The 13,640-nt window shown below is 37.9% G+C and overlaps 1 protein-coding gene across 1 annotated transcript in view; it reads right to left on the reverse strand.

The window, feature by feature from the left end:
• Window positions 1–7,963: 7,963 nt before the first annotated feature.
• Window positions 7,964–13,640, reverse strand: part of EXOC2 (exocyst complex component 2) — a gene marked incomplete at its 5' end in the record, with an annotated part of 84,075 nt that continues 78,398 nt past the window's right edge. The window contains 2 exons of the mRNA XM_008054025.1: window positions 7,964–9,571; window positions 11,687–11,746. Coding sequence (XP_008052216.1) covers window positions 9,478–9,571; window positions 11,687–11,746 — 154 coding nt within the window. The remainder of the gene's footprint in view (window positions 9,572–11,686; window positions 11,747–13,640) is intronic.

Consider the following 13,640-nt stretch of genomic DNA (forward strand, 5'->3'; position numbering starts at 1 on the left):
TAGACACAAAAAGTTTCAAAAATAGGATAAAGAATCCCCATATTCCTTCCCCTTACCCAGCGTTCTCCAGATATTATCTCACATAGCCACAGCACAATGATCAAAAGCAGGAAACTAATAACCATACACTATTATGAACTAATCCACAGATTTTATTCAAATTTCACCAGTTGTCTCAATGATGTTCTTTTTCTGGTTCAAGATCTAATCCAGGATCACACGTTGCATTTAACTGTCATATCTTTAATCTGGGATAGTTCCTCAAGTCTTCATTTGTCTTCCATGATCTTGACACTTCTGAAGAGTTCTGGTCAGGGAGAATGTCCCACAATTGTGTTTAACATTTCTTTGTGATTAGATTCAAGTTATGAGTGTCACTTCTCTGGTATTTTTGCCATAAGTGAATTAATGCAGTTGCCTGTTCTAGAAGAGTGAAATATCAGCTAACTGGAGATGTCCAAGTTCCAATCAGCTTTCTCCTCCAGATATTAAGCTTGCCACATAATGTTTTTCTATCGCAAACCTCCTACTTCATAGGCAGGAGAAGACTTAGTGCAAGAGGCCTCCTGGCTTCAAGAGGCAGTTGGGGCCACGATGGCCACAAGACAAGAGAAGATCCCTGATGGTTGAGTTCAGCTGAGTGTGAAGACCCTTGGAACTGGTCTGGGCACATATAATTGATACTACGCCCAACACTACCTAAAGGGAATAGTAGCTTCATTATTTTCTTTCAAGTCTAGGATTTTAGTGATGTGTTCTTTTTGGACCTTAAAACCATATTTTTAATTGTCTTTTTAAGAATCCAAATAACTTTAAGAAAGAAACCTAATTTAATGACAACTAAGGGGCAAATCAAAGATGCTCCTTTGTAGCAGAAAAGGAACTTACCAGAACTTATTTTGTGGCAGAAAACAATTTGGTTTTGCTGAGTGTCTGATTAAACATTAAAAATAATGCGGACAACTCATTTGGGAAAACAGATACACAGAACAAAGACAATGATTATCCAAAGGCCTCAGTGGCAAGTCAAGCAGATGTCCAGCTCAGGACCTCTGCCCTCAGGTCTGCAGTCACCTGAGTCTCTCGCCTGATGTAGATTAGCACTGTCTTTATGAGTTGTGTCTATGTCCATGGTATATATTTCTTGAGCATTAAAACAGAATATAAATCAATCAGTGTTACAGACTGTGAAAATCAATATTTGAGAAGTACTCATATCTTTCCTGAGGCTGCATTTACTCAGCATATTACCGAGCAGCTGCTGGCACAGGCTTATTTTAAACATTTCATAGCTCTTGTTCTTCTGCATCTGCAGCACCCATTTAGAGCACTTTATGTACCACTTGAATCCAACCATCCTTGCTATACGGATGAGTAAACAGATGCCGCAGAAGGCCAAGCGACTTTGCCAGTGTCGTGCAGTGTTGCCACGAGCAGCCAGCTCAGTGCCCTTTCATTTCCTCTCCTCTACCCTTCCCTTGATTATTCCTTCTTCTCCATACTTGGGGGTGGGGTTTAATTTGCTCTTCTTTGTTAACTTAAGATGGAACTTGAAATCATTAATTTTAGATTTTTTTTGCTAACATAAGCATGCAATGTTACAAATTTTCCCTTTAAGTACCTTTTAGCTGTATGCCTCAAATTTTGATGTTTTATTTTACTTTTCATTCAGTTCACATATTTTCTAATTTCTTTGGTGTTTTCTCTTTAATTCATGGGTTATTTAGAAGTGTGTTGTTTAACTTTCAAATACTTAGGGTTTTTCTAGATACTTTTTTGTTATTGATTTCTAATTTAATTCCACTGTGGACAGAGTGCAAACTCTGTATGATCTGAATTTTTTCTACCTGTTTCATGGCATAACATATGGTCTTTAAAAAAAATGCACATTTCTCAGTTGTTGAGTATAGTGCTGTATAAATATCAACTATTATTCAAAGATCTTCCTTCTTTGCTAATTTTTCATCTAGTTGTTCTATTAATTGCTGAAAGGCATATACAACTCTTCCAAAACTGAGAATGATGAAACTGCCTATTTCTTCCTTTACCCTGTCAATTTTGCCTCATGTATTTGAATATTCTGCATGCTCTATTCTCAGGCCAGACACAGGAATGATTTCTCTCTTTCTCAGTGATCATTTTATAATTATGAAAAGTCCTTCCTTATCTGCTATGATATGTTGTCTTAATATCTATTTTACCTCCTACTAATACAGCTACTTTTTCCAGCCTTCTCCATGCTTACTGGTTGTATGATGTTTTTCCATCCAGTTACTTTCAACTTGCCTGTGCCTTTAAATATTCTGAGGTTCATCTCTTCTAGAGAGAGTATATAGTTAAGCCATGCTTTTTCATTCATTCTGACAACCACTGTCTTATAATTAAAATGTTTAATACATTGATGTTTAATGAAATTATTGCTATGGTTGTGTTTGGGTATATCATTCTTTTGTTATCTATTTTCTGTTCTTCTTTTTCTGCCTTTTAAAAATTATATATTTTAGAAACTCATTATATTTTCCTGTTGGCTTTTTAGTTGTACTTCTCTGCATTACTGTTTTTGTAATTGTTCTGGGGATTACAACACATATCCTTAACTTTTCACAGTCCATTTATAGTTAATATTTTACCACTTCATGTAAAATGTAGAAATCTTGCAACAATATAGTCTGTTTCCCCTTTCCCTCATGTTACATCCACATAGGTCATAAGCCCACAAGAAAATGCAATAATATTTACTCTAAATAGTCATATATAACAACTTTAAGAGAAAAAAATAAAACATTCTGTATTTACCCAGCTATTGTCCATCTCTGATGTTTTTCATTGCTTTTTGAGGATGTGAGCTTCCATCAGATGTAATTTCCTTTCAGTTAGAAGAAGCTCCTTTGCCCTTTCTTACAGTGCAGTCTGGTGGCACTAGATTCTCTTGGTTTTCTTCTATCTGAAAATGTCTTCATTTGGCTGAAAGAATATCTTCATTTGCTATAGAATTCTAGATTGACAGCTCTTTTTCTTCTACCCCTTTAAAGATGGCCATTTCCCTCTCTTTTGCCTCCACAGTTCCAGATGTTAACCTTTGTACGTAATATGTAGTTTTATTACTGATGCTGACTAGATTTGCTTTTTAGCTTTGGCTTCAACAGTCTGCCTCAGTGTGACATTCTTTGTGATTATCCATTCTGCTATTTGTTGAACATCATGAAGCTGTAGATTTGTGTCTGCCATTAAATTTGGGAAACTGTCAGCCATTCAAATATTTTTTTTCCTGCCTGATTCTCTTTTTGCTCTCCTTCTAGGACTCCAGTTACATGTTTGATCTTGATTTTATATATATAAATATGCATATATATATATATATATTTTTGAGTTGGAGTCTCATTCTGTTGCCCAGACGGAAGTGCAGTGGCATGCTCCCAACCACCGCAGCCAGTGATCCTTCCGCCTCAGCCTTCCAAAGTATATGTTCACTTGTGCCCAAACATTTCCCTCTCTACTCTTCACACTGGATAATGTCCACTGATCCATCTTCAAGTTCCATTTCCTGTTCCTCACTGTGCTATTTAAGTCCATACAGTAATTTTTTTTTATTTCAGAAACTGCATTTTGGAGTTCTAAACTTTTCATTTTTTAAACATTGTTTCTAGTCTCTGCTAAGATTTCCTATTAATTTGTGGCTAACATATACTCTTTTACTTCATCGTGGGTAGTTATAACAGGTGCATTAAAACTCGTCTGCTCATTTCAACATTTGGATTATCTCAGGGTTGCTCTCAGTAGATTTTCTATTCTTTAAAAATGTGTTGCATTTCCCTTTTTCTTTACGTCATATAATTTTGGATTTTATCCTTAACATTATGATTGACAAATTTTGGATAATCTAGATCCTGTTTTGTTTTTTTTTTTTCCTTTGATTTAGCAGGTAATTTTCTTGCTTGGACTTGAACTGCAAACTCAGTTTCTCAAATGTTTCATGAGTAGTATCTTTATTCTTTGTCTCAGTTGAACTGTTCTCAGTCTGCTTCATGCTGGTGTTGTTCAAGGGTCAGTGAGTGATTTGGATAGAATTTTGGGATCTCTTCTCTTGTTCTTGTTTTTCTAAAATTTTCCCTCTCTCTGGTAGCTGCAATTTCCTAGAGACAATCTTTTGATTCCCAAGAGGAGAGGACAGAAAGAGATCAGATAAATAATTCAAGGACAGTCCCTGGAATCTAAAGATACTAGATTTATCACTAAGGATAAAAGGGTATTATAACCAGAACAACCTTACTAACTTTCAAAATCTAGGAAAAGGAGAAGATTCCTGAGAGGGAGAGGGTGAGGGAGGTGGGGGAGAGAAAGAGAGAGGGAAGGGAGGGGGAGAGAGAGAGAGAGAGAGACAGAGAGAGAGAGAGAGAGAGAGAGAGAGAGAGAGAGAGAGAAAGAGAGAGAAACAGAAACAGAGAGAGACAGAGGGATACCGGAGGACAGCAGTGTAAAGCCTTCAAAATTCTTAGGAAAAACGATTTCTAACCCATAATTCTATACCTAACCAAGCAACCAATAAAGATTTTCAAAGTCTCAAAATACTTACCTTCAATACACTCTTTTCTCAAGAAATTACCTGAGGCTGAGTTCTACCATGTGAGGGAGAAAACAAGACATGGGTTACACAAGTGGCTGATTCAATAGAGAAGCAAAAAGACTTCCAGGTTGATGATTACAAAGAATAAGTATGAGGTCAACCCAGCAGGCACCAAGTCCAGACTGGAGTGAGCTAGAAATCTGTGGGGAAGCTGCTCAAGAAGGTAAATTGGATAAAGTTTCTGTGTGTTTGAATATATTGCAAGGACACTTGCAGAACTTGGATAGAGGGAGTTTTGGGATGAGCTAAAACAACACAGAAAACATAGGAAAAAAAGCACAGTAGGAAAAGAATCTCAGTCTATGACTTCCTTAGGACTGAACGGTATCTACACAGGGCTAATAACAAGGGCAATGAGCATTGAGGTAAACAGAATGAACATGCTGGGAGGAGGAATTAAGGGAGTGTGTCTGTGGCACAGGCCATGGGAGAAAAGAGAGCTGAATTCTCCTGTTCTGTTGTAGGAAGACTACATGCCCAAAATGAAATAATCAAGAAGTAGCAATATAAACCTGTTAAGGGAGGAACGAGTTTAGCAAGGTAAATACTAAAGAAGCAGGTCAGCTAGACGAATTGAAAGTGGATGGCTTTTAGGGACCAAGCAAAGGACGGGGCTCATTTCACAACCAGTTCTATGAAACCATTTGCTTCTTTATGTATTTAATTAAAGCATACAAAAAGACAATCTGACACATTTGCTAACGTGATTTCATCAATAATACTCAATAATATTTCCTAAGGGGTTATTTTGGTATCAGTTTCTGGGCTAGGATCCACAGTCCCCATACCAAGACTTCCCATGGCCATGGCTACAGCTCATGGAACTCCTTTTTGCGGTCCACAGAATAGGGGCTTCACGGTGTTTCAGGTCTTTGAGTTGAGGGCAGGGGAAGGAAAACATGGCAGTGCAAAAAACAACTCCAAAGTCACCTGACATCTGTACCTATCCAGGTAAGGTCTGGTTCCAGAAGCACGTCATCTACGTAGAGGAAATTCCATAAGCATTTGGAGAAAACAAAGGGCTAGGCATAAATATCTGTAAGACATTCCAGTAGACAAAGAAGCTGAGGCAGTAGGAATTGGTCAGACACCCAAGAAAGGTAATTTAAGAAGAGAATGAAGCTGAGGAAAGATCTTTAAAGAATAGTTTCACTCTGTCCTTGAGGCCAGGATATTCTATGATCTTCAAGGAAGAGGCAGTATTCTTTAGAGGCCCTACTATGAGTTAAGAGAATGGCTCCACAGTATTAAATTTCTCTGATTGTTTCCTTACCATTCTTTACCTGGTCATTTATGGCTTTCTAAATGCCAAGTTTAGTAACCACTTCTTGGTACTCACCCTTTTGACATCTTACACCATTTGACTTTGCAGACGTTCTATTTATTCTTACTGTAAAACTTGCCCTTCCTTTGACTTCTGTGTCTCCTCTGACCCCATTCTTTCCTGGTTTTCCTACTACCTCTATTGGGGAATCCTTGGGGGTTACTTTGGCAGTTTGAATTTAGGCAGTGGTCTTAGTTTTCAGGGATCTTTGCCTAGCCAGAAAGTTTATAGGCAGGTGGGGCAGAAATAATATTTTAATGTGAAGAGATAATAAAGATGACAATCTCAACATTGACAACAACAAAGGCAGTGGGATCCCAGTGATGGTTAAAATGCTGATGTAGACAAATGACTAGGTTAAGTACATGTCTTGGATAGGAGTTGATGTCTCTACACAGGAGAAAGACACTCAGACATCCTAACTGCCTCTTAAAGACCCAGGTCCTGTTCATAAGATGTTTATTGTTAGGTATATCAAACTTGGCCAGGTACAAAAAAGAATTTCCAGTGATGCATACGATAGAACAATAAAAAATGTGGGTGAACAGAAATGAACTGAGATCAACACCCAAAATGCATGATTGCCCCAATGCAGAACCACATGCAATTGCATTTAAATCAACGTTAGAATCATTATAGCTGCTGCCCTAATTGAAGTATATGAAATATTCTATATATCTTTCAGATTTTCACTTCCCATAAATCCATATAAAAATCTTTAAGAGTGCCAATAGACAAACATTTAGTGACAACAAGATATGCAAGCTTAGTTTACAGTAATGTATAATTATTTTATACATATTAAGTAAAATATATTTGACTTTATTTTAGAAACCCAACTTTGTTTTAAAAACCAGCTGAAATTTATAACTTTTCAGAAAACATATTACAACACTCTTATGTAACTGATAGCAGAATATCGTGATCAAAACAGAAACACATACCACCACCTTGTACCAAATCCAGAATAAAACAATATTTTCTATTTATTCCCTTAATAAAAACTATGCAAGGATGACAGAGGCAGCAGAATGAGTCAGTGAGCTGGGTCTATGGCAATGATGTTTGTTTTGCAATGCCCAAATCATTTCTAGAACATGCTACTTTCATGGTGCACTGATATAGAAAGTCTTAGTAAAACCAAGTTATTTCTAATAGCTCTTTAGTATTTCAAGTGAGGCCAACTGAGGTAACTCACATGAAGTCATGCTGACTCACACAGACCACGCTAAAACCAGAATGCTACCTGAGCATGAAATTAGGGACTCCTTAATTTTTTTTCTAAGCTGCCTCTTTGTTAAAACTTCTCTAAGTTCTGGTTTATCTCTCAGCTTTCTTCTAACTTAAGTCATATTCATCTATCTCCTCTTAACCACTAAGTTAATCTTCTGTAACTCAAGTCACTCTTGAAATCCCCCTTTCTCCTAAGAAGTCCCCCTTGACTTGTTGGAACAGTAGTCCTTGAACTACCTCATTTGGGTATGGGGTTTTTATACCTTTACCCTCTACTCTGAGCCATAAGAGCACTTACATGTTTCTATGTTGTTAAAGTTTATTAGCAGCTGACTGAAAAGCTGTCCCTGAGCTGGGTCCCTGGTGGGAAGATGTAAGAAAGCATGTTCTGGAAGGAAGCACTGGGCAATGGTGAAGCCAGAGTGTGAACTGTGAGTGTGAGTATGAGTCCCGCTACCAACCAGCCTTGTGGTCTTGGAGAAGTCACCAAGCTCTCTCCAAGCCCGGATTCCCTTATCTGCTAAATGGACATGGGGATAACTAACCTATGGGTGTCATTAAGCTGTTGTGAAGACTAGACGAGGCACTTCCATGCCATGCCTAGCATATGGCAAGTCCTCAATAGGCAGAATTAGCAGGGCTTGATAAATGCTCTCTGACAATAAATTGACAAATATAGGGTTAACTAGAATTCAAGTATTTATTTGGAATGTCAAAACTAGACATATAAAAAGTTATATTGCTAATAAAAATGTTGAAATAAAGACACGCATGGAAAAATGTCAACTAAACTATATCTTACATTGAAGACAGATTCTTTATTGGATGAATGCACTGTACTAGATACTTAAAATAACAAACATACAGAATGACAGTTTTGTAATTTAGTTTGTAGTCATGTTAGGTACAATGGTTAATACATCTAGGAACGATAATATTCTGCATATTTAACAGATTTATCAAGCACATTTGAAAAAAATTAAACTTTAACTTCCAGTTACTATGACTTCTTCCATACACCAAATGAACAAACATATTTATTTATTTCAAATAATCGATACTGTATATGGCTATACTGTGCTCTAAAATTACTTGTATTAATAAAGACATTTATTTCAGTAATTAAAACAGGGGATTCTACAATAACCCTGACAAGTTGACTACAAACAGAGAATTACTCAGTTTTTAGACATAAACAGTATAATGGAGTTGAAGTTGACTTTAAAAGAGGCCACCATGACTTGAACCTGTTCCAGTAAACCTAGTCAGCAGTGGGACAAATGTACGTGGCTAAGCTACAACTCTCCCTGCCTGGTGACCAAGGAGCATCTCGAAGCCTCAGAAACAAAGACTTTGCCAGAGCAGTATTTTTTCAGCTACTGAGCAAGATACTTCAATGAGGAAGAAGTGGCAGAGAGAAAGGCAACTGCTGGAAGGAAGGAGTGGACAGCAGCTGGCGGGAGCTCCCCATCCCCATGGGGCCTGGGGATCCTGGAAGGCTGTGGGTGAACACAGCACCTGGTAGTCACACTCCACCAAAGGGAGCACACAGGGCTTCAAGGACTGCAACACACTAAGGTGACGTAACATACATCAAACTGAGTGAATGAGAACAAAAACGGTGAGTGCTTAGCACTGAGAAAAATAAAAATCAGACAGTGAAATGCAAAGTTAACTCATGGATATCTGGACCACAAATAATCTATTCCAATTACAACATTTAAAAAATGCAGACCACACGTTTTTCCAAGAACCCACTTGAATGAGGAGACACAGGGCTGTTTGTATGAAGTTAGGTTTTTAAGCAGAACTGTACAGTTTAGAACAGTCAATGTTCTGGAGAGGCCCAAGTGTCACCTTCCAGATCTCCTCTTTCAGGCCCTCCACAGGTCTTGAGAGCTGCCTGCACTGATGTTCAGTGAATGCGGCACTGAGAAACTCTTCGTTTGGCACCAGCCCGTCTCACAACACACCCTGAAGAAGCCACTCTGCCTGCAGCACTCACCATGAAACATTTAGCTTTTTAGCAAATACTTTTTAAAAGATATCTTCAACAGTTATATAGGATCTAATCTAATAAGAATGGCAAAACAAATATCACTGTGGCATTTCAAATAAGGTCATTTTGTTTGAAATAAAACATATACCAACATCTTCCTAAGTTACCATGCTGGAAAAAGGAGAAAGGAGGAGGAATTGCAAACCCAATACATTATGTACCGAATACCTCTGTGGTGTTTGCGCAAGTGAGTCTTACTGCTTGCCATCTTTCTGGACTGCCCTCCTTGGCAGGCATTTATGTTTTCATCATGGTTGGAGAAACTGCTTGGAAACAGGTGAGCTGCAAGTGCATGCTGCTTTTGAACTTGTTCAGAAGCTCTTCCAGTAACCTGCAGGGAGGAAATGCTGTTTTACAGTCATAAAGATGGGTGGTCTGGCAACAGGAGAAAATACCAGAAAGCCAGCAGCCAGCCTGCCTGCGCTTGCTGCTTTTAGGAGGTAGCTGAGAGTTCTATTGACAGATCCTTAACTCAGTAACAGAAATCAGTTGATCAAAGATGTTGGTCAAAGGGGCCATAAAACATACCTATTTATGTTTGTATATAAAAGTCTCTTTCCTATTCCCCTCCCAGGTTAATTAGACTTCTAAAACAGACTGATATTTGGGCCTATTCTTTTGAAAAACTTCACTAAATTTACAAACACTAAAATTCATTCTTCTGGTTAAAAGTTCCACGAATGTAGACAAACTCAATCAGGACTGTAAAACAGTGCTGTCACCCCACACTCTCCCATGAGGCCCTCTTCTTCACCAGCTCTTCCCAACCCCAGCCCAACAACTGCTGGCTATCCTCCATTCCTCTACTTCTGCATTTTGTCTTTAGCCAATGTTGGACAGTAGGGAGTGAAAGTGGTGAGTCAATCATCAAGGAAAGCTGGGTTCATGCTCATTCCATTGGGCAAATCATTCTGCTACTTGCTATCAATCTGTTTCCCCAACTGGTTTGATATAGTCATATAATTTAAAAGCTATAAGGGATCTCAGAGTTCACCTGGTTCAGACGAAGCAACCAAGAACAGGGTTTAATGGTATTGAGGTCAAGAGATTACTTCATGGTTTAATAACATTCAGTATTAGAACTCTATACCCATAGTAAATCTAAGATATAGTCCTATCCTGACCTGTGGCTATTTCAGGGTGTCTATTGTTCCTGACTCCCAAATGTACTATCTTTTGAGCTTTGTTTCATATATTAAAAGTAACAGTGATTGTTTTAATATTTCATCTTATTTTATTTTAAAGAAATAAACAGGGTTTGAAACTGATTTAATAGAAGAGGAAAGTTAGTGAGAAAAGAATAATGAAGGATGTATGGCAACTGTCCACACTAGCACCGCCTATGCAACACCATCTGCGAGGGTACTGTCTATGTGACACTGTCTGTGTGACACTGTCTGCGTGGTACCATCTGTGTGGCACCGTCCACATGGGCACTGTCTGTGTAACACCATCTGTGTGATACCATCCATGTAGGCACCAACCATGTGGGTACCATCTATGCCACACTGTCCATATGATGCCATCCATGTGGCACCATTCATGTGGGCACCGTCTGCGCAAGCACCATCTGTGTGGCATCATCTGTGCATGCACCATCTGCATGGCTGCCACACATGCACGTAGGGATGTGCTCTGCTAGGATCACTTTGGTGGAAGGGCTGGCCTGTTGCCCATCTCTAAGCCAGGTCCATGCCTCAGTGCCATGTGGTAGCTTCCCCTGTCACCCTGCCCATGTACTCTCTGCCTTCCGAGTCTACAGTGTGACTAGTGCCTGACTGTTTCATCTGTGGAACCCTCAGTCACATGCAGAGGGCTGGTGAAGGAGTGAAGACCAGTAGTGTTTCCATTGCCTTAGCTGAGGAAGGGCTGGGCATTTATGAAATATATACCTGGCCTAGATTTACCCTCAGGTCAGAGTTTCCTGTTGTGTAAATAATAAAGTTTAAAGTCATGCTGAGATCATTAATGTAGCATAATGGAATATATATAACTTTATTATGACATATGTACACATCTACCCTTTCTTAATACTTTATGTTTTATAGAGCACAAATATCACTGAACTACTCAAAGAGAAAAAAAAAATCACTGAATCTTATGTTTTACTACCCTGTCCTCTTTTACATTATCTTCTTAAATAAATAAGCTAATACATAGTTAACTGAATTAAGTCATAATAAGATTTCTTATGACATCTTCGTAAGTACCAGCTACCTGAAACAAGAAAAGAGCTAACTTCCATATTATTTTAAAACCCAAAGAATGGTTTTCCCTTATTTTGTCATTTGGAAGACATGCAAAGTACAGGTGACATGAGCTACCTGTTAAGGGCTATTAAGGACTGCTCTTAAATCAAATCATCATAATTTTTTAAAGGTACATTAGATAGCAAAACCTTGTTCAACATATTTGATGGCTCCTGAGGACAGCAAGTAGAACTTACTTTTTATCTGCTCCACTTGAAAGTTGAGGCAGGGCTTCCAAAGCCTGTTTGAAACTAGACCTGGAACATAAAGAGCAGCACGCAGGCTGAAACATTTCATAGTTCCAAGGGGAATTACAAGGATCATTAAACAATTCTTAAGCACATCTTACCTATTAAGAAACCAGTGTATGCCAGTAAAAGAAGTATAAATATGAGAAAAAGTAAAAGTGAAAAACAACAAAAAAAGTAAAAGTGAGGGTATAGTTCCCAGGCAGAGACTTTGTAGGAGGAGGGTCAGACAAACTCAACTAGGAAACGAAATGCAACTTGAAAAGCTAAAGAAAAACTGATTATAAAGAACAAAAGGATGCTACTCATGACAAATGACAGCTAAATGTGGGCATGTTTAATTTAAAAGCAGTTTTTTAAAACCCAAACTGAACGGTAGATAAAGCAACTGGTAAGATGAAAGGAAACTAAGTCGAAAGAGGAATGATCTTTTGAAAGATTACACAAATAGGGATGTTTACAGTATTGGCATGTATAAGGCCTGAATGAAAGCCAATGTCTTATGATACTTTAATAAGGTCCTTATAGGATTTAGCTACTATATTTAAAGTGTGTAGGAAAATGGAGAGTTATATATATATATGTACTTTAAAAATTCAATATAAATTCTTTAGATGAAAAAGGTAAAAAAAAAAAAAAGAATTAAAAAAACACCTATTTGGGGTGTTTAATGTTTACAAGTAGAAAGTATAAGAAAAATTACTTAATTAAATGAAAGGCATCACAAGGGAGCTTATTTGATAATAACCTGCACTATTCACTAAGGAACAGTTCTTAAATTTGTATCTCTTCTTTTATGATTGACTGAGGTGAAGAAATAAATGCAACTGCTTTTGACTTCCGGGTGGTCTTTGACTTTGTAACTATAAAAACAACCTCCTTAATCTATCAGAAAATACATTTTTGAGCACTGTTCCTATACCTCAAACTAGGGGCAAGTGTCACAACAACATATAGAGAGACTGAGAAGTCCCAGTAGTCATAAAAACTGGCACTGGGCATCTTCACTGCTCCTGGGAGGGCAGGGTGGAATGTGGGACAGGTAGCTTACTGGCACACTTAGGCCCCGTCCCACATTCGATGGCTCACCCTCTCCTGATATGGAGGGATGCCATCGCTGTTGCTCTACCATCTTCTTATTTCTTAAACCTTTTGTCCATTCATTGAAAAACAATAGTGATGCTATTGTTCTTTATTTTGACATAATGATAATAATGATGACAAAGACTATACTACCTATTATATAAAGAACACAAGAGCCCTCTAGACATGGCTTCTGAAAAGCCCTGACAAACAGGAATGAGAGAACAACTTTATTGTTAGGATAAAGTCTAAAACATCTTTTCAGCTGCAGTGATGACAGTAAGAATGATGGCGGTTATCAGATGCTGAACATGAATGAATAAGCGTAGTACACAGGGTCCTAGACATTTGATTTGCATACTGCTTGGCTTCTCAGGCACATGAGTATGTCCTAGGTAATACTGCCAGTGTAGTCAATAATTTTGCATAGGTAGATAGTAGTTCTGTTTCACTTCATCTACTAGTAGGAAATCCTGACTTTCATTCAAAACATCTAAAACGTATCACATTTCCACTACAAAATTTTGCAGAGAAACCACAATGCTTCCTCTCACACTGATATTTACAACACTGGAAATGGCCTTCATAGTCTGCTATGAATAGATTAAGACTCAATTCTTATTTTCTTCCTTTTTAAGAAGTCTGTGATGCTCTGCTATATTATTTATAAGACTGAGGTTTATCAGTAGTGAATGAAAAACACAATTATATTAAACCTGATTTCTTTATATTGTGCTGCAAAGAAGTGGCCTTGAGAGTTGCTGGCTTGTTGTAGGTTTATGCTTTTTAGCTAAAAAATTAGCCAAAGATAAACCTTATC

This window comes from Carlito syrichta, unplaced genomic scaffold (genome assembly GCF_000164805.1).
Source record: "Carlito syrichta isolate Samal-C Ts95f unplaced genomic scaffold, Tarsius_syrichta-2.0.1 Scaffold288962, whole genome shotgun sequence".
In the NCBI taxonomy this organism is placed as follows: Eukaryota; Metazoa; Chordata; class Mammalia; order Primates; family Tarsiidae; genus Carlito; species Carlito syrichta.